Source organism: Lissotriton vulgaris, chromosome 1_1 (assembly GCF_964263255.1).
Source record: "Lissotriton vulgaris chromosome 1_1, aLisVul1.2, whole genome shotgun sequence".
In the NCBI taxonomy this organism is placed as follows: domain Eukaryota; kingdom Metazoa; phylum Chordata; class Amphibia; order Caudata; family Salamandridae; genus Lissotriton; species Lissotriton vulgaris.
The window spans coordinates 1809017573-1809037766 of record NC_141685.1 but is presented as its reverse complement, the minus strand read 5'-3'; the positions used below and the strand labels follow the sequence as shown (position 1 = coordinate 1809037766).

Here is a 20194-nt window from a genome sequence, read left to right as displayed (position 1 = left end):
TTGAATGATCGAACATACCCTGATTTTGCTAACCCAGCATCCCTTGAAGTTAGCGTTGCATTTCATGCATATACTCTCCCACCCTAACGCTAACAAGCTAGTCTTAGCAGCTATCGCATTCACAGATTTCTGTTACCAATCCTACCATTCTACATAATCATCGCATCCACATTTTGATATAAAATATGGCAAAGCATATTTCCTCAAGCTATGCGGTCATGCAGACAAAACTGACAGCCAATAAGCTTCAAGCTAGACTACTTAAATGGCCAATGCAGGTTCCTACAGACACCATAGCATATCAGAAGGAAACCATAATGTAGAAAGAGCACACAGCCGGGCACAGGTGTCAGTCAGCACAGCTTTCGTGATGCTCTTTTTACTTCCACCTACTGCAGGCAGCAGTGGAGGCTCACTCACCTTTGGCCACCTCAGGCCCATCTTGTGTGTCTTTGTGTTGCTCTGTGTGGAAAGTACAGTGTTGAGAGGGTATGTGTGAGCTGAGAATACCATTGGCAAAGGCAACCCAACACCGCACAGAAAAGAAAGCATTGGAGACCAAGGTTCTTGCACATTAGCAATATTCTGTTGCTTAGACTATTGCTGTAGGGGTAATAGGTCTAATTGTATGTACCCATGGAATATTAAACCTCTGCTGCATAATGATGTAGTAGAAATTAATAATTAAGCATCTTTACGTACATTACTTCTGCCGACTAATTTTTGAACTACTAACTATGCAATCTTGCACCTTATCCCACTGTAATTGCCACAACTGCATTCACAACAGCATGTAATTTAATAGCAAAACGTAATAATTGTGTTAGGATAATAACTTGATCACTTTTGCCCCATGTGATAAATCTTCTTGAATCTGGCAAGCATAACACAGTGTGGTCAAGGAAATTAAAAGTTATAGGAGGGGTGCCAAAACACAATTTCCAAATTCGTTCTAGGGCCATGGACTCCTGTCCCCAGTACCAGTTGGTTCTAGTACAAACAACAACTTTGCTTAGCCATATGAAGAGTATTTTTGGATCAATAACAACTTTGGGCTCAATCAATGGTTCTACATGAAACTTTCCAAAATACAAACATGCCAAATTAAGTATGTTCTTGAAACTATTTGTGGCGTTTATTGATCAAGAGTAATTTCAAAAGTGCATTGCCCATTGATATCCCCATAATTAATCCCAAGTGGACAGGAAGAAGAGGCCCTGTACCTAGTGACCTCTGCACAAGGACACAGGCCCTGCATGGCAAGGTAACAGAAACTTTGCAATGATTACCAGAATTAAACATTTGAATAGTTATAATCACGCCGCATTACAACTTTGGCGGTTGGACCGCCCTGGGACAATCCGCAACCACTGGGGATCCCCTGTGGCACAGCCATGCATATCAGGACTTCATGACCTCCACACTTTTCATGGCGGTGATCCTGCCACGAAAAGTGTGTGGCAGTCAGGAAAGTAAGGGGGTTCCCCTGCGCATGAGGGTTCATGCAGGGGGCACATGGTATGTCTCATGTATGCATGCACACCTTTTCCTGCATGGCATTGAATGCAAAGTCCATTCAGTACAGGAATGGGCTTTGGCGCTCCCAATGTGGTGCCTTTTTAATAGGCACCGATGTGGGAGTGCCAAAGGGCCACCCGCCAGACAAAGAGGTAACTCATAATCTGGCGGGGGAGATGGTGAGGTTTGGCTGTGTGGGAGTAGGGTGGTGGCGTGGCAGCCACCTCCCAAAGCCTCAAACTCATAAACAAGCCCCTAATCATCTAAGGGACCAGGGGCCAGATGTAGGTAAATGAGAAATACTGATTCACTATTAAGAAATCGGTATTTCCTATGTAGGTAAAGATTCGGTAAAAAATACAGAATCCTTAATATTCCCTATTACCAAATCAGTAATTGAGATTCGGTAATAAGGAATACCTACCCATTCATTTCTATGGGCTTGGAGGCCCATAGGAATGAATGTGAAGACATTCAGTATTAGCGATTCGGTATTACAGAATTGGTAATACTGGGAGGTATTTGAAGAGTGCCAGGGTGTCCAAAGGACACCCTGTTGCACCCCTGAAATGTGCATGTGTGCAAATGTGGCGCACATACATGACCTAAGGGCATGGATGTGTGCCATTTGTCACTTTAAAAAAAGCAACAAAGTGCTTTTTAAAGGGAAATCGGTAATTACCACCAACTTGAAGTGGGTGGTAATTACCGATTTCTTAAGGCTCAAAAGCACTCTTCAATGTGCTTCCTACATTGCATTCAAGGAATCAGTATTACCGATTCCTTAAATGCAAGAGCAATATGGAATCAGTATTAAGGAATCGGTATTTACCAATTCCTTATTTACTGATTCCTTACCTACATTAGGAATCTCTAAATACCGGTCAGTAACAATGAAATTTACCGAATTTCGGCGTTACCGACCAGTATTTACCCACCTACATCTGGCACCTGATTAATGAAACAGGTAGTTGTTAGAGAAGCCCAGATATTAACATTTATAAAATTGTGTAAGGAAGATTTATCTTTAGTATCGTCATAAAATGATTGGGAATGCAAAACATAAAGGTTTTATATCGCTATACAATTCTTGGAAATGTAAAATATTTTAGAATGGTGTCTTATGAACCAATATTGTAGCAAATTTTCCACTACTACCCTGTGGCGAATTAACACGTTTTTAAAAAGAGCCGTTACCCCCACTAAGAAAATGACATACAAGACAAGCATGGTACTAACCTGGAGTAAGTTCAATTCCTGCAAAGTAAAACATAAAAAAGAAGGTTATTGTAAAAGACTGAGATTTTTTTAAATGTTGTACAATTTGTCTAGGTTACTCCAAATATGCTATGTCTTTGCAGATGCAAGATTTGACATTTTGTGAGGCTTTCTTCTAAAGTACACATAATACCCAGAGTATCGGAGGAAGAGCAAACCATGTGAGGTAACTATTGATGTCCGGTAGGAGGCAAGAGAGTCAGGTGAAGGAATTCCTGTGTTCTGACAGAAAGTGATGCAGGTAAGATTTAAAGGAAGTGAACTCTTGTTTTTATAAAATGACCTGGACAAACTGCAGTTTTTATTTGTGTGTGTAAACAATTTTTAAATTATGGGCAAAAGGCTACTAATACGTCAGTATAGTGCACTGAAAATAAAGGAGAGGGGAACATGAGTGGAAGGTGGAGGTAGGACAGAAAACATTCTGGCAAGAAATGTACGTCAGAGTCAATATCTGTTGACATACGTCTGGTATTGAGTTATGGGCCACCCGTTATGCTGTGTTTTGTCCATTATTTGATACAGAGGATAAAATGTGAACTCAAGGATCCTTGAATTCAAATGTCGGTGCTCTTCTGAAACTATGGTTGGTTTTGTGGCATGTGTGGGAATTTAATTGCATTGAAATTCTCACAGTTTGGTTATCAAAGGGTTAAATTCTTTCCAGCCCCACTGCAAAGGCAGGTGACAGTGAGGTGACATTGGAAAGTCTGTGCGGTGTCTTATCTAATGTGTGGAGTAGAGTGAGCACCTAGCATAGATGCAACTTTAGGGCAATGAGTGATACATTCAGGGCAAACTGTCAAAATTCAAGACACAAATTCTGAAAAAAGGTCAATTTTTGGACGTTTGAGGAGGACACGCAATATTATATAAGTCATTAGGCACCCAAAAGAAGTCAAATCAAAATAGGTATATATCCTTTGGACTGCATAATACATTGCGGTATTGAACACACATTTATATGTAATAGGCTTATTAGAAGGTTAATAAAATAGCAAACATGGAAAATTCATGACATCCTTTGACTAGACTGTATGTTCATAAATGTAATAATGGTGGATTCATTTAAGCAAGCATGGAAAAAAGAAGCTTTTGAAATTGGAATAAGTTGAATGATAGAAATTTCGTGGTGATCAATGCTGCACCCTCAACTAAAGGAAGAATATTTGTAAACAATTTCCAATTACACTGCTAATTTGTTTCTATTAATTCTAGTTATTACATACCACTTTGTTGTCAAGGAGAGAGGGGACACAGAGATTGTTTTGTTTAGTAGCATACCCTACCCACAATGTTATATCCTTCCTGCAATACCTTCCTTTTTAGGTCTCGCCTAGCGTTGCAGCATTCATGCGCTGGTCGCTCTGCGAGACATATTGTTTAATAGGAGATTTTAGAAGTGGAGTTGAAGCCCGCCCATCATTTTGATTGGCTGGCATTATTGTTTATGATAAACGCTGGCTTGTGATTCAAAATGAGGCTTCTTTGTTACCGCCCTGTCTCTTTCTCGGATGGCCCATCCGGACTGGATTGTTTACTTGCGGCGTTGCACATTGTCCCTTGAATAATGGGTCCGCACTTTTTTTTGTCATTCGCGCGACCGCTGTGGACACTGGGTGTGCGTGAGGCAAGTGTGCACACATTAATGAAACGAACACAAACGGTGGCTACCACACTACTTAGACACTACTTAGATTATTACGGTGTCACTGTCGAGAAGATACAATTAAAGAGAGTGCACGGCGCATGCTGCCATCATCCAGCTGCACGCTGGGGCTGGGCGCGTGCTCTGGTCTGCCTAGATATTTTTAATGTAAAACCTGTTCCTATTCTAGTCGAACCCATCCAGTTTAATGCTGTTCGTGTTTATTTACACAGTAGCACGTCCTACTCTTTTGAGTGGGGTGCCGGCGAGATATGTTTTAATGATTGGAATGGGTTTACTCTCTACCGGCTTTAAAAGCTTGAGCCTTTTTCTTTAAATATAGTGCCTAATATCAGGCGTGCTCCTTTTTGCATGAGCGCTAGGTTTTGTTATTTCAGTGGGTTGAAGCACATGGAGCTGTCGTCTTTTGCTAACGATAAAGCCACATTTTTAATTTATGAAAACGCTAATTTCCACAGCAGACAACGCAAACACCCTGGGGAGAATTTAATACCTCACCTTTCCCACCGAGATGGTGCTTGGATCTGAAATAGCAGGGAGGGGGGGTTGCACATGCTGTGTTAAGAAGCAGGCCAGATACATTTACATGAAATCTAGTACCTCACATGAGGAATAGTAGCGGCAAGAAACCACTTTGCTTTCTCTTTTTCTACAGAATCTTGTGATATAATGACAAGCAACAAAAATAATATTATCGGTGCCCATAAAAGGAAGACATTAGAATGAGAGAAGTTTTCACAGCAGAATGCTATTTGGGTATATATTGGTCTGTGCCTCTGTAGCTAGGTTTATGTACCCTGGGCCGAAAGTCCCCTCCCGCCTTGTACCAGAACATGTACAAAGTGCTATAAAACGCCACAGAGCCGCCAGCACCAAACACCCCCTCCCCCCCACCGCCCCGACATGTGGTGTTTGGACACAAACATTGATTGCCTTTTGGAAGCGAAGTGAACAGGAAGAAGGAAGACAGGAGGTTTTGCCCAGGATAATTCCCTTTAGGTGGGAACGCCGAGATTGGAACTAGAGTGTTCTGGGTCCACAGCTCAAGTCTGCATTCCATTCAGCGCCACAAGCAGAGTAGAAGCACTTTAATGATTGGGGTTGGTCCTCCGTGCAATAGATCTGATCTGGTTTAAGGAGTTTTTAGAAATGCACCAAGGGTAGATGCAATATTTTGAAAGAGGGACATTTTGAAAAAAAAAGCATTTGCAATGCAATAGGTCATGCATTTACGCAAGTTTTAGCTATAGGCATCGTAAATGACAATTATAAATAAAAGGCATTGTTATTTGCAATGTCAACAGCTCAAACTCACGTAAATGTGAGACCTATTGCATTACAAATGCTTGTTTAACGTGTAATTGATTTGTTTTGCTCTTTTTACAGTGTACAGCACTCTGATGTCAAGGGTCCAAGTGTGTGCTATACATAACTGTGGCATAATTCAATTTAGTAAAAATCTTCATCTAAGAGGAAATTCTTGCCTCTTCCTTTAAATCCATTTCCCATTTCAGAATCTTCCCATGACACCCGAATACATGTGAGTAAATATACACGTGGATTTTTACCTTTGTGACTAAATCCCACATGTCTCCTAGTTGCACACTTTTGTGGCAGTCCACTAAACTGGGGTGAATGGTCTACCTTCCCAGAGAAATGTCACTGTAATGTGACCCATGTCTTGATTTATAATTCAGCAATTATTTCTAGCATATTTAGGTAAAATAGTAAAGCCAAGTTTAGATATTAAGTTTAATGGTGGTGTCTTCCCACTCTAGCGAATGGCCACTGGTGTAACGAAACTTGAGCCCCCACCGCAAGGTACGGGTGAGGGTCCCCGTCCATACTAAATCGGGAGCTCCCCCCTGGAGCTTGGGGGATGCAGGGGCCTGTGTTACGCCACTGTGAATAGCCCAGCATGTTTGGTGTCCTTCCAAAGTGTTTTTTAAAATAGACTTGCTACCTGTATCGTGACTATTTCTTTCTAAATCCCGTCCAATATTTGCATGCAATTGGAAATAGCTCAAGTAGATTGTGTGATATTTTCTTTAGGTCCTCCTTCGAGACCACGACCTTCCCGGAAAGCTGGAAGCACGCTGAGATCAACGCCCTACTCCAAAAACCCAAGGCAGATCCCAAGGACCTCAAGAACACTCCGACCCATCTCCCTGCTCCCGTTCCCAGCAAAGGTCATAGAGAAGACCGTCAACAGACAACTGACCCGCTACCTCGAGGAGAACAGCATCCTGGATCCGTCCCAATCCAGGTTCCGCAGCAACCACAGCATCGAAACTGCCCAATCCGAAGCCACCAAGATCATCTGCAGCGTACCTCAAGGATCATCCCTCAGCCCGACATTGTTCAACATCTGCATGGCAACACTCGCTCACGTCGCCCGACTGCGCAACCTCAACATCTTCTCCTACGCCGACGACACCCATCTGATCCACCTTCACTAAGGAATGAAAGCCGTCACCGAGTGGATGAAGTTCAGCTGCCTGAAGCTGAACTCAGACAAGACGGAAGTCCTCATCCTAGGCTCAACTCCATCGGCGTGGGACGACCCCTGTTGGTCGACCGCACTGGGAGCAGCACCTACACCCACCGACCAGCACGCAACCTAGGGTTCATCCTCACCACATCACACCCCACCTAAAAGACCTGCACTGGCTTCCCGTCAACAAGAGGATCCCCTTCAAGCTCTTCACCCACGCACACAAAGCACTCCACAACACTGGACGACTCACCTTCTACACCCCGAACCGCCAGCTCTACTCCGCCGACCTCGCCTTCGCCACCGTCCCCTGCATCGAAGAGCAAACACAGGCGGCAGATCGTTCTCCCACCTCGCCGCCAAAACCTGGACCACCCTCCCCATCCTTCTACGGCAGACCCCGGACCCACTCACCTTCAGTAGGCTACTCAAGACCTGGCTATCTGAGCAGTAGCAGCACACCTCCCCCTCAGCGCCTTGAGACCCTCACAGGTGCGTAGTACGCTTTACAAATGTTTGATTGATTGATTAGGTCCTGGGGAAATAGGTGGTTACTTACTTAGATATCTTAAGTGAATACTGTTGTCTACCATTTATGTTTGAAGTTTTAAGACTTTCATTCAATTTAAATAATGAAGTCATTCATTTTGAAAACGTGTCTCTCCAAATGTCCCAATTGTCGGGAATCAAGATGTATCCCACGAGATGGTAAAGGGTTGGAACTTAAGTACAGTATGACACAGTAAACAGATTTAATAAGCGCAATTTCTGGCCTAGTGATATCTTTTATGAGGACCTCTTTTAGAGAAGGTGGTTACAAAATTCAACCCCCAAAACGTGGTCTGTTACTCATAATCTCTCCTGTTCCCCAGCAAATATCTTCTGATTAGTCCTTATTTGCAGAGTCTCTACTTGGGTGTGATATGTCCTGCGAAGTGATTGTGCATCAGGGAGTACTTGACTGGTAGAAGCATAAAGGTTTGTGAAAACTCCATGCACACACAGGCAGGCAAGGATGCTACATGTGTGCTCTTTGTGGCCTTGCAGGGGATACCAAGATGTTAGAGGTGCCATTAAGTGTATGATGCCACAGTATGTCTCAAAGCACAAGTGACACAAGCTAACATCAAACAAAGGAACATTCTGGAATGTTTAGTGTTGGTGAGTGCCAGCAATGCAGGACGGAAAAATCAAATTTCAATAAGCGGAGAAACATGAGGAGGGCTGAAAGGCAGTTACCCTCTTAATTAAATACACTTAATATGAGCATACTATCCAAATGTGCCCTCACTATAGAAGACACATAGTATAGCAGGAAAATTATACCAATATTCTGGAGGCAATTAGTAATTGTGCCTTACTGTTTCACTGATTCCTCTCAATGGCATTTCCGCACATGCCTTCAGCAAACTGAGCAGGTGAATGTATTGCTTGGGTTACGAATGTACCATATTCACAATGCTATTTCCTTCCTGAAACACTTTGTTTTTTACACTGTAAGTCATATGTTTTGCTCTTTCTACTGTGTACAGCGCTCTGATGCCAAGTGTCCAAATGTGTGCTATGCAAAGTTACTAAATAGTTCATTTTATATAAATTTGCTTAAAGCAGCAAATACATTTGAGTCCCCTTTTAGTCTTTTCCCATTTCATGCATTAAATTATTTTAAACCACAAAAATAATAATACTGCCTGTGGCCTCTGATTAAACAACATGTTATCTAGTTCCAGATATTAAAGCTTGAATAAAGCAAACAACATGCCACATCAGTTGAGTAATACTTGATATGCATTTGGTTTGTTTGTACATTTTATAATGTGGGAGTGTCTTAATAAAGGCCCATCACTGTGCAGGAGCAGGTCAATATTTTCCTGTGCGAAGCACAATTGTAGGAGAGGTCAACAATAAAAAGAGTGGAGAAGAATCAGAAGAGTGAGAGAAAGACACCTGAGGAAGAGGCATGATAAGAAGAAACACAGGGGGCAGAGAGAGAGAAAGAAGTTTTGTTTAGTAATGTACTCTACCTAAAATGTCATTTCGTTACTGTAATACCTTCTTTTTAGGGCACACCTAGTAGAAAGCACATATTGAGAAAGCCCTTGCGCACTTTTCCCATTGCTTTGCTCCACTTGATCCACAATACCCTCTCACCCACTGCTTCTCTTTGCCACCCAAGCCTCCGTTCTACCCCCCCACCTGCACTGCTTTTGATTTTCCGATCCAAATCAGTAAGTAAAAAAAACAAGCATTTACAATGCAATGGTTTCGCCTTTGGAAAAGTTAGAGTTATTGGCATTGCTCATGACATTTCTTTTTTTTTTACTTATAAATAAATGGCATTGTTATTTATATTGCCAACAGCTCTCACAGCCCACACAGCTCTCTCAGCCCACACAGCCCACAGCCGACACAGCCCACACAGCTCTCAGCCCAACACAGCCCACACAGCTCTCAGCCCAACACAGCTCTCAGCTCTCTCAGCCCACACAGCTCTCAGCCCTCACAGCCCACACAGCTCTCAGCCCTCACAGCCCACACAGCCCTCTCAGCCCTCACAGCTCTCAGCCCAACACAGCTCTCAGCCCAACACAGCTCTCAGCCCAACACAGCTCTCAGCCCAACACAGCTCTCAGCCCAACACAGCTCTCAGCCCAACACAGCTCTCAGCCCAACACAGCTCTCAGCCCAACACAGCTCTCAGCCCAACACAGCTCTCAGCCCAACACAGCTCTCAGCGCTCTCAGCGCTCTCAGCGCTCTCAGCCCTCACAGCCCACACAGCTCTCACAGCCCACACAGCTCTCACAGCCCACACAGCTCTCACAGCCCACACAGCTCTCACAGCCCACACAGCTCTCACAGCCCACACAGCTCTCACAGCCCACACAGCTCTCACAGCCCACACAGCTCTCACAGCCCACACAGCTCTCACAGCCCACACAGCTCTCACAGCCCACACAGCTCTCACAGCCCACACAGCTCTCACAGCCCACACAGCTCTCACAGCCCACACAGCTCTCACAGCCCTCACAGCCCACACAGCTCTCACAGCCCACACAGCTCTCACAGCCCACACAGCTCTCACAGCCCACACAGCTCTCACAGCCCACACAGCTCACAGCCATCCGCCCACACAGCTGTCACTGAGAAAATTACAAAAAACAATTGACTGGGTTGAATGTGTGACATTGATCCACGTTCGGTCCATCACCTGTTGTTTTTGCAAACACACAGCTGTCACAGCACAGCAGTTGTTCTCAGTGCAAGTGTGCACTGAAGCAGGTACTGTAGTAGAATTGGCCTATACCATGTACTGCACTGTGACATTTACACAGCACTTCATCCCCGGGCTGTGGAGCGCTCTGGTTTGCACAGAGATCCTAGGTGCAAAGGTTTAAGATGGCGCGGGTTCGAGCGTGACCAGTGCCTGTGATGCTGGGTGACGCGTGTGAGGTCTGGAGATGGGGACTCTGCGCAAGCGCAGATCGGCCCTCTTACGTGGCTGGTTATAATATACTACTTTGCACAAGCGCAGACATGCCCTGCCTCTTACATGGCTGCGCAGCCAAGTTTTAATGTGCTCCATTTTTTTTTTTGCTGTTTGCAAAGTCCTCTTATTCCTGCTGGCACGGAGTGGTGCATCTTCGGCGTTTCACCCTGTGCGAGATTTGTTGAAGGAAGGAACAGATAGGAGAGGGGCTGCTCCATGACACTGTGGTTTCCTTGACAGTGGTTGCTCACTTTTTTTTGCTGGGGGAACGAACAGACAGGCTGACATTGCAGCACGCACACAGAAAGACGGACCTTAGACACTGCAGGCACACAGACAGACAGAGACTGCAGGCACACAGATAGACGGACACTGGAGGCACACAGACAGACAGACGGACCTCGGACACTGCAGACACACAAACAGGCTGACATTGCACGCACACAGACAGACGGACACTGCAGGCACACACACAGACAGACGGACCACGGACACTGCAGGCAGGCAGACAGCCGATCACCGCAGGCACACAGATAGACGGACATTGCATTCAGACAGATGGACACTGCAGGCGCACAGACAGCGGGACACTACAGGCACACAGACAGCGGGACACTACAGGCACACAGACAGACGGACACTACAGGCACACAGACAGACGGACACTACAGGCACACAGACAGACGGACACTACAGGCACACAGACAGACGGACACTACTGTTTTCAACCTTAGCTCTGTGGTTATTAAAGCTTGCGGTGTCAGTGCTGAGGGATGGTCGAGTCCTTGGCGATGTGGGGAAAATAAAGTACCTATAAAGCATATCATGAACGGTGCATGACTCATAAGTGCAATTAAACAATATCTTAGCCGGACTACTACAACTGATGTCCAATCACATGCTGTGCTTCTGACAACCAACATGTGTGCGTAGCCGGAGCAACTCTATGTAGTACCCCTGATGATCACAGAAGGTCTCGCAGCAGATGGGCTATCAAGCCAGACCTAAAAAGGGGGTAAACGTACAGGAATCTCCTAGGTCATGTACTTTTACTTTCATTGTTCAATAGTGAATGGAGCGTAATGACGAAGTAAGCAATATATCCGGGTAAAATGTATCACAAATGGAGATTTATTACTAGAAGTCGACACAAAGAGGGGTAGTTACAAGCAGAAATTCAGTCCATAGCTGTCTTCATATAGAGCAAGATGTCCAATGCAGACGGCTGAAAGGAACTGACCACAGCACGTATCAAGCCATACCTGCGCATATCGATGTGGCACAAGAAGTGGGTTGTACGAAGTAAGTCCACTGGCAATAAACCCCCACCAGGAACACGTTGACAGCAGTTCAGCACTACTTCTTCGCTCTTCCAGCTGACTGGTAGAATATACTGCACATTACTTCACAGACACTATAGACACAGTCAGCAGACACTAGATACACAGCATACAGGGCACACCCCTCCCTCTGTCCAACAAGCACAAGTAGGCATCCTTATTTACCACACTCACAAAGCAAACCATGGTGAGAAGCATGTGACAGCCCCATCCTGCCCACGGTTTATACCTAGCATGGAAAACAAACACAATACACACACAAATACACCACAAACACAATGTAGCCAAAACAATCATCATGGGACTACGTAGCTTGCTCATGAATTGCACACCCTCTGCAATGGTGCACGTGACCCACAGCCTGCCTATTAACTACAACATCGTTTGGAGGTAAACAGATAGTCTGCCATTCCCATATATAATGCATTTCCATACTTGGGCGACTGATTATAAAAGCCTGAACAACCATACAGCGTCAATCCATCGGAATCCATCTACACAATTTTCTAAGAAGCTTAAGCAGTTCAAAACAACTGCCGAAGGTCGCCAACACCTGATCTTTCATGGTGAGGTGTTGATCTACAATGATACCATGATTTTCTTCTACTTTTTTCTGCACTGGAGCGGTGCCAAGCGAAGGAGGCCACCAGGAATCATTCAATGCATTTTCAGCACCACCAAACAGCAGGATTTAACATTTTTCTGCATTGAGCTTCAGGTAGTGCACTGACATCCAGCCAGCCACCACCGAGAGACAGCCTGCCAGATCTTGCTTGGTATTAGACGGACCGTCGCCCAAGAACATGATCAGCTGATCGTCGTTAGCATAAGAGCAAATGTCAAAGATCCACTTTTTAACCAGATTGGCCAGTGGTTCAACATACACCATATTCGGAGGTATGGGGAAGAGATCTAAATTGGCCCAGCTGGATGGACTGGGGTCTATTGTAAAGAAATGAGCCATTGAACCCTGATCTACCTTTAGCCTAATATTATCCAAAACTGCAATGAGCGTATTCTCGGTGCAGGTATTCACTCTAAACTGGGAAGGGTCAAGCAAGTTATCCTCCAAGAAGGAGGAAACCTTACAGTTGACCAATTTGTCAAATATTTTGGCCATCAATGGCAGCAGTTAGATGGGACGATAATTTGCTAGAGTAGATGCCTCAAGGCCAGCTTTTTTTTGGCTAAAGGGAGAAATAGTGCATACTTCCATATATTTTGGTAAGTTGCTGTTTTTACCGAAGCATTAAAAATCAGAGTAAAAAAATGCACTGAGCTAGATGCACATTCCCCTACTAGAGTCAGCTGGGCCAAGTCTAGCTGTTCCTCCGTTATTACATATCTCCCTCCGGAACCCGCACCGAAGTTATCCACCACATAGGGGACCCCAGAAATGATCCATATAAGCTCTCCTCATGCAAATGCCAATAAGTATGTGCTACAGACCTGTGCCCGCCAGTGGGTGTGGACCTTTTGGAGTTCTGTAAGTGTTCAACGCATTTCTTCTAACATGGCAAAATATGCATGACAGTGCTTGAGGTAGGCATAAATTTGGCATCATTTAAAAGGAGTTACCGAACCACTCACATTCCATGTTATCACATTGTATTGTGGGGTAAGACTATCTGTGTGCGTATTCTCATGGCATGCGACGGTAATGTGTATTCCCGGTAGCGCACATTGGCCCAAAGCTCTCATGCATCTCGTGTCCAGCACTGCTCACACTCTTGTATCGTAACCCTCTCCGCCATTAATATGCATACCAAAGTTACTCGACAGTGTGAAAAGGCTCAATAAAAACAAACATAAAACAACAAAAACAACATGGCAAGCATCCGCCCCCATATCAGGTGACATTCAAGTCCCTGGCCATGCACCCTTTATGAGTAAATAATATTTAGATAAACGGTTGAATGGGTGAAACATGTCCACTTTGGAATCTCTGTATAGAGTGAAAGAGCAAGTGCCCATCATCTCCTTGGTGCAGGCCCATCAGTCAGCCCGCCAGAATCTTAGAGGCTTAGGTGCTGTTCAATCCTGCCAGCAGTCCAATTCAATAAGCTTGAGGACATGGGGCCCAGTTTGACATGAACTACAAGCCATCGCCTGCCTGTGGAGTGAGTTTCAGGCCCCAGCGGACACCATCTGTTGAAGACCCAGAACCACGCGTGTGTGAGTCAGACTCTGAAGGCTGCTCCATTCACAAAAGGGCAAAGGGGGTTTGGGCTGTGCAGCAAGAACTCTTTCACAACCTGTGCCTACGTCCCTACCGCTGCCTGGCCCTAACGGACCTTAATGGTTCTCCACTTCTATCGCCTATTCCCCCGTGGATATTCCCCAGTGGCCACGGTCTCGGAGGGATTCTGAGCCAGTACCTTGGCATGGAGCCTGGTCCACATGTCCTCTGGAGTCAAGAAAACATGGGCGGTCTTCACTGATCAACTTGAGTTTTGATGGAAATAAAAATGCATATTTAAAGGTGCAACTCCCACAAGCATTCATTGACTTTCACACAGTTATGAAAGCGACATCGATCACAAGGCCCTGCGAGGCGGGGCAGCCCCCGCAGCCCGCGGGGTGGCAGGCTGCCTGCTTTCCCTCTTAGTTCAAAATCAGGAAATTATAGCGTCAGTAGCGGAGGGGGGACAGGAAAGGAACCACTCACCTGGACTTCCTCGGCTGGCCGGCCCTCCGCTCCTGTCCGGTTAGCCCCCCACCCTCGCCCGCTTCTTCCTCCTTCCAAGTGAGGCGGCCGGGGTGGCAGCGCTGCAGGCCAGTCCCGCCTCGCTTCACCCGGGTGCTGCGGGAGTTCCTCTCTGGGCTCCCAGTCTGCTGTCACCCGGCCGGGAGCAGCGCAGACTTCCAGCGCTCGCCGTCGCTCCTCTTCTCGCGCTGGGCGGCGGGGGGGGGGGGGGGGGCGGGCACTTCCGGCCGGCCGTGCTGGGATTGGCCGGCCGGCTGAAGAAACCCGCGGGCGGGACGGGACACCAATATTTGTTTGTGAGGACACGGGGGGGGGGCGGGAGAGGACGAGGGGGGCGGGAAAAGACACGGACGTCGGGAGGGAGGAGGGAACCCTCGAACAGCAGAAGCGGCATCAAAGGAAGTCCTTCGGGTCTGGGGTGTAACTGCGGGGCAGGGGATTAAGGGAGGGGTTTATACTTTTCCGGTCTCCCTCTCCACACGGGAGACCGGCAACGAACCACCAGCAGGCTTCCCCCGGGCAAGGGGAAGCGGAAATGGCCGCCTCGAGGCCCCGCCCACGTCGCACCACTGCGTGCCTGGCTTCCTGCGCTGAGGGCCGCCAATGGCAGCGCGGCCCTTGGCAGGGAGGCGGGCGCAGCTCCTCTTGCTCGATCTCCGGGCCAGCGGCGGTGAAATCAACACGGAGCAATGCCGGGTGGGCACCGGCCTCCAATAATTAAATAAAAACGGGGTGGCACCCGTAAATAAAAATATAACAAGCGGGAGGGGGCGGGAAAGGGGGAGGAGAGACGCTGACGACGGAAGGCGGGTGCCGGCAATGCCGGACCAGACACGGGGGCGTTCCCGGCGTCGCATGACGTCGGCAAAAGCCAAAGAATCTCGGGAACGCCCCCGTGTCTGGTCCGGCATTGACGGACAGGCCCCTCGTCCAATGGCTAGGCTCCGTTTATGGAGCTAGCCAATCGGACGGGGGGGCGTCTTCCATAGTGCTTACTATACTCATTAGATTTCTCTGGAGGCGGAGCCTAATCGGCTCCGCTCACCAGCGAAACCTAAAAAATACCTTGCATGATTTTGTGGGAGCTTGGTGCATGGTGTGTGCACCTAAAAAGATGACACTACTGCCGTGTCATAGCCCTTTTTTTTTTTTTTTTTGCTTTATGTTTTTTTTCAGCCAAGGGAGACCTATTGGCTTTGCCAGTGATTGTTTGTGCAGGTCATATATTTTGCTCCTTTTACTATTTACAGCTCTCGGATGCCAAGAGTCCACGTCTGCGCTAGACAAAGCTATCAAATACTCAATTTTAGTGGAAATCTCCTTCAATCACATACATGCCCTTTCAACCTTTCACTTTCAACCTTTTCCCAGCGCAGAATCTCCCTGTGACACCTCTTTCATTTCATGCACTAATTTAAAAACACAGTATTAATAAATAAAACTGTTCGTGGCCAGTTAACCTCTGACTCGACACAATTTCGCCCTAGCTTCAGGTTATAAAGACTAAGAGAAGCAAGCAGGCCACTCCGCACGAGTGATACTTGATATGCATTTGGGTTCTGTGCACATTTGCTGATGGATCATTGGAATTATTGACAAATGCCGTCCGTTACGGGTTTCGTTCCGGACAACAGACACTGGTCCTGAATTACGGATGATTCGTGTTGCCCTTGAATTGTGGGGTGACAGGACAGAGCTTTACTGATTCTCCTCTCCCCCAGGATTTCACCCTAACATACAATTTTAAAATAATCGCTCATGCATATAGAGTATAAGATGTGAGGGGTTTGGACGGCGCTATAATGACTGTCAGGCGTGACACTCAATGTAAGCAAACTGAGTCACTGAGACTGGCAAAGAGTGAGAATGTGCTCAAAAGGGGGAGAAGTGCACCACACGTGTACATCTGTGCATGAAGGACTTGATAGATCATACCAGCGAGAGTGACCAAATGAGTGAGACTCTGCTCCTAGAAGTCAGAGTCACATCAAATGAGTGGGACCACATTACTAGGCATAAGACTCAAACCAAAAGAGTGAGAATGTGCTCCAAGGAGTGCAACTCACATAAAATGAGTGAGAATGTCGAAACTTTTCTAAAATGAGTGAGTCTAGCACTTAGATAAACTGTGCTTCATGGGGCTTTGCTATTAATCATGCTCTGTGTACTGTATCTGTCATAAATGCCTTTATTGTTTTATTGAGTTAGACAGCAGCCCCCCCCCCCCCCCAATTTCCTTTAAATTCGGACAAATTCGGATAATATGTAAGTTCTAACAGACTTTTCACATGTTCAGCAGTGCTTTGTCTGGCACTCTGGGTTCTCTTGTGTGTCATGTGACTGGACACGACAAAACAAACATTAGGGTGTTGTCACAAATGCACCTGCTGCTTGCGGTAGTATGCAAATCCTATAAGCAAATCTGTTTATTGATTGCTTGTATCATGTGAATACCGGGATGTCTGGGTAAGATGCCTATTCAGAAAAGAGAATTTTAAGTTAGTAAATTAAACTGGTGACATGGACTCTCAGTCTACACCAGCCAATCCATGTTCATATACTTTCATACATAAAGAATTAACAAACTGGGGATTGGGGCACAATTTCCAAATACAGTCCATCGTCTTTCATGTTCCTTTTATATAAAGTTTCAGGCCAAGTACATTAATACTTATTGCCTACTTTGTAAAAAAAAATTAAGCTAAACTAAGCATAAATATGTCCATGGTCTGAGCATATGAAAACACAGCTACAAATTACACACTCTTCAAACGTAGGTGTCTATAGCCCTGATGCGAATGAAAGATGATAGAGTGCAGTAGAAACGAATCACCTACAGCTGCACTAGCCTCCAAAATGAGCACTAGAGCTCATATGATCAGACACTATTCTTTTAAGAGACTGATGTTTGGGAGTTTATCGCCTGAAAATATAGAACAGACTTAATCCTCTACTCCGAATAAAACTTCACTTCAGGAAACATTCTGAAACCATTATTTATCTAATTCCAGTTCTACTATGGAAGCAAACAAAGAATGTCATATCTAGGCTCACTCTATGCATCTAGCTAGACTATACCTCCACTGTTCTAAGAATTTCTCTAAAATTATTGTCAGCCTCTATCTGAACCACCACACTGAAGGGCCCAGGGTGATGTGAAGAAAACAATAAAACAAAAGTGGAGGGTGTCTCCTAAAACAAGCAGTCAATAAACCCTGCTCCTTAGTGTTCACCAGACACACGACATGAGTTCTTATAGAACCCTCACCCACATGCTAATCATGTGGCATGCTTTATCATCGGGGCATCATTTGGTGTGGTACTCACCACCATGAGGGCTCAACCTCGCGGCGATGAGGGTGCGCTTTCATATTCTCTATATTCGTAGTGGTCTCGAGAAACAGAAAAGGTAGGACACAAAAGGTTAAAGATTTCTCCAGGGAGCTCTAACCCGATTCTTTAATAAGAGGGGTCCTGTGATTTAGTTAAAAACATAACATGAAATAAAGAGGCTTTATCTGATCCAGTGTGTCAATTCTAGGTCACCACGTTTCAGATGCTTCGCAAGATGTGTGGATTTCATCAGGACCTCTAAGACCCTTGAGAAGTGGAGAAGTGTGGCTCAATGATTAGAGCGGCAGACCCTGATGCAGAGGTCTAGCCCGGGAGGGCCGGGACCAGGGTTCAATTCCCCGCCTCGGTGGATCTTGGGATCAAAATTCCATGGACCTGATCATTCTCGCCTCGGTGCCTATTCCAATCATGGAATCCCACTCTGCAACTCAGGGCAATAGCTTGCTTAATCTCCACAACGGCCCCACAACGCTAAAGATGCCTGGCCTCCACCTTGGGGGTGCCCAGGAGTGGTCGCCTCACAGGGAAAGCCAGGATGGGTTAGACAGCGGTATTCGTACAAGCGCCTTGAGACCCTTGCGGGTGAGTAGTGCGCTATACAAGTATCAATTTACATTTACCCTTGCACTCCTAACCTATACTGCCCAGGAGTTATGTATCTGCACGCATAACATTCAAGATCAAGAGATAGTTACCCAACCCTTGTATACAGGGTAAATTGATTAAAAACTGGAGATTATCCACTTCAAGAATCATAAAAAAGGAGAAGGAACACAGAAACGAAAAGATGTCTGTGTTAGAATCGGCGTAGGTCAGACAATGAAACCTGTGCTCTGCACTACACACTCTAAAACGATGAGATCTCTAACCTTAGAGCTACCATCATCTATGAGCCAGGATAAGTGACCTGTTGTGATTTAAAGTACCTGTAAAAACAAGTGCTTAAAATATCATGTAAGCCTCTCATTCTCCAAGTGTATTCACACAGTGCATCACATATCTACACACAAAGAGGAGAGTAAATACATAAATGTAAGCTAACAAGCTCCTAGTGTTGTCGGTGGGGGACACACATGCCAATGGATATTATCCAGGCCTCATGGGAGCAAATTCGGGGGCTTGCTAGGATCAAAGGTCACACACTGTGAAAACATGAGCGAGATAGCCCTAGATGTATAGAAAAAAAGAATAAATATACTAAGAAATGACCCAGGGGTCAGGGGGTGTACTTACCATGACAGGTGCGAGGTGCCGCAAAGTTGCATTTGTGTTCCTTTTCTGTGCCTGGAATTTTTTGGCTGTGTGTACTAAGGCAGAGTGTAAATTTCTGTTGTGTCTGTTCGCAAACAGAGGTTTAGACAATTGTAGTGCTTCAGTGTTGAGGAATGAGGATAGACCAGTTCCTATTAATAACCTTTTTGACATCATAGCTCGCAATCGGTCAGTTGGAAACCCTTGATCTACAGTATGTAACATGTAGTAATGTTAAATATATTTGGAAGGAAAGAGTGTATCACACAGAAGGCTTTGCCAAGGTTCTTCTGCATCTGACTTGTGTTTGCATAATATGACTCTGTTTGGCAGGGGTCTCCAGTGTGTACAGCTACAGGGGTCACAGAGTTTTCTCCTATGAACCAGCACTCAAGTACTGACTCCGGTTCACAAACTAGTACAGCGCCGGCTTTAGGGAAGTGCAACTGGTGCGGACGCACTGGGAGCTGGCCTGTGGCGGGGCGCTGACCTCAAGGGGACGCTGTGTTAAGCAATAACTAATGATTGGAGAGATGAGGGGCACTTTTACCCGGTGGTAGTGAGAGAATCCAGGGAGGGGGTCATGGAGTGTGGGGGTGCCAAAAATGATTGTTTCACTGGACGCCACCAGCACAAAAGCCGGCCCCTAAACCAGTATGTGCTAATTGTAATCTGACTTGTTTTGTGAACAAGGCTTCATTGTGCAATGCTTCCAATGTACTAAAATCCTCCTTACCTGTTTGTTCAGGCTGCTTGGTCAAAGGTTTACACCAGATAAGACTGCGGTGACTCTGCCGGGGTAAACCTGGTGCTTCACTTGACTTTCAATAGAGTGGGGAGTTGGAAGTTTGTAAGGGTGAGAGTGCTGCTGATTTACGGTGGAAGCATTGATGATTTATGGTGGTGCTTTCTCTCAACCAAACTCTAAAGGAGGCCCATAGTAACTGGAATGTGCCCTCCGTTTAGAGACTAGGCTAAAGTTAGCTCTTGACAAGGGACAGTATTCATGGTCAGACCTTTAAAATAATTATCACACCTTAAAATAGCATTAAAATCAGAGTAGTGGTTGGAGCCATGTATGCTGGGTTGGTGTA

At 45.7% G+C, this 20194-nt stretch overlaps 1 protein-coding gene across 20 annotated transcripts in view; it reads right to left on the bottom strand.

Moving 5' to 3' along the window:
- MYBPC1 (myosin binding protein C1) overlaps positions 1-20194 on the bottom strand; it is a 339911-nt gene that overhangs the window by 245587 nt on the left and 74130 nt on the right. For 19 of the 20 annotated variants that reach the window (XM_086919135.1, XM_086919143.1, XM_086919137.1 and 16 more), the window contains exons 3-4: positions 2758-2775; positions 421-462 (exon numbers count right to left, since the gene is read on the bottom strand). In XM_086919135.1, the coding sequence (XP_086775261.1) occupies positions 421-462; positions 2758-2775 (60 nt within the window). The remainder of the gene's footprint in view (positions 1-420; positions 463-2757; positions 2776-20194) is intronic. The other variant, XM_086919136.1, reaches the window with a different exon arrangement.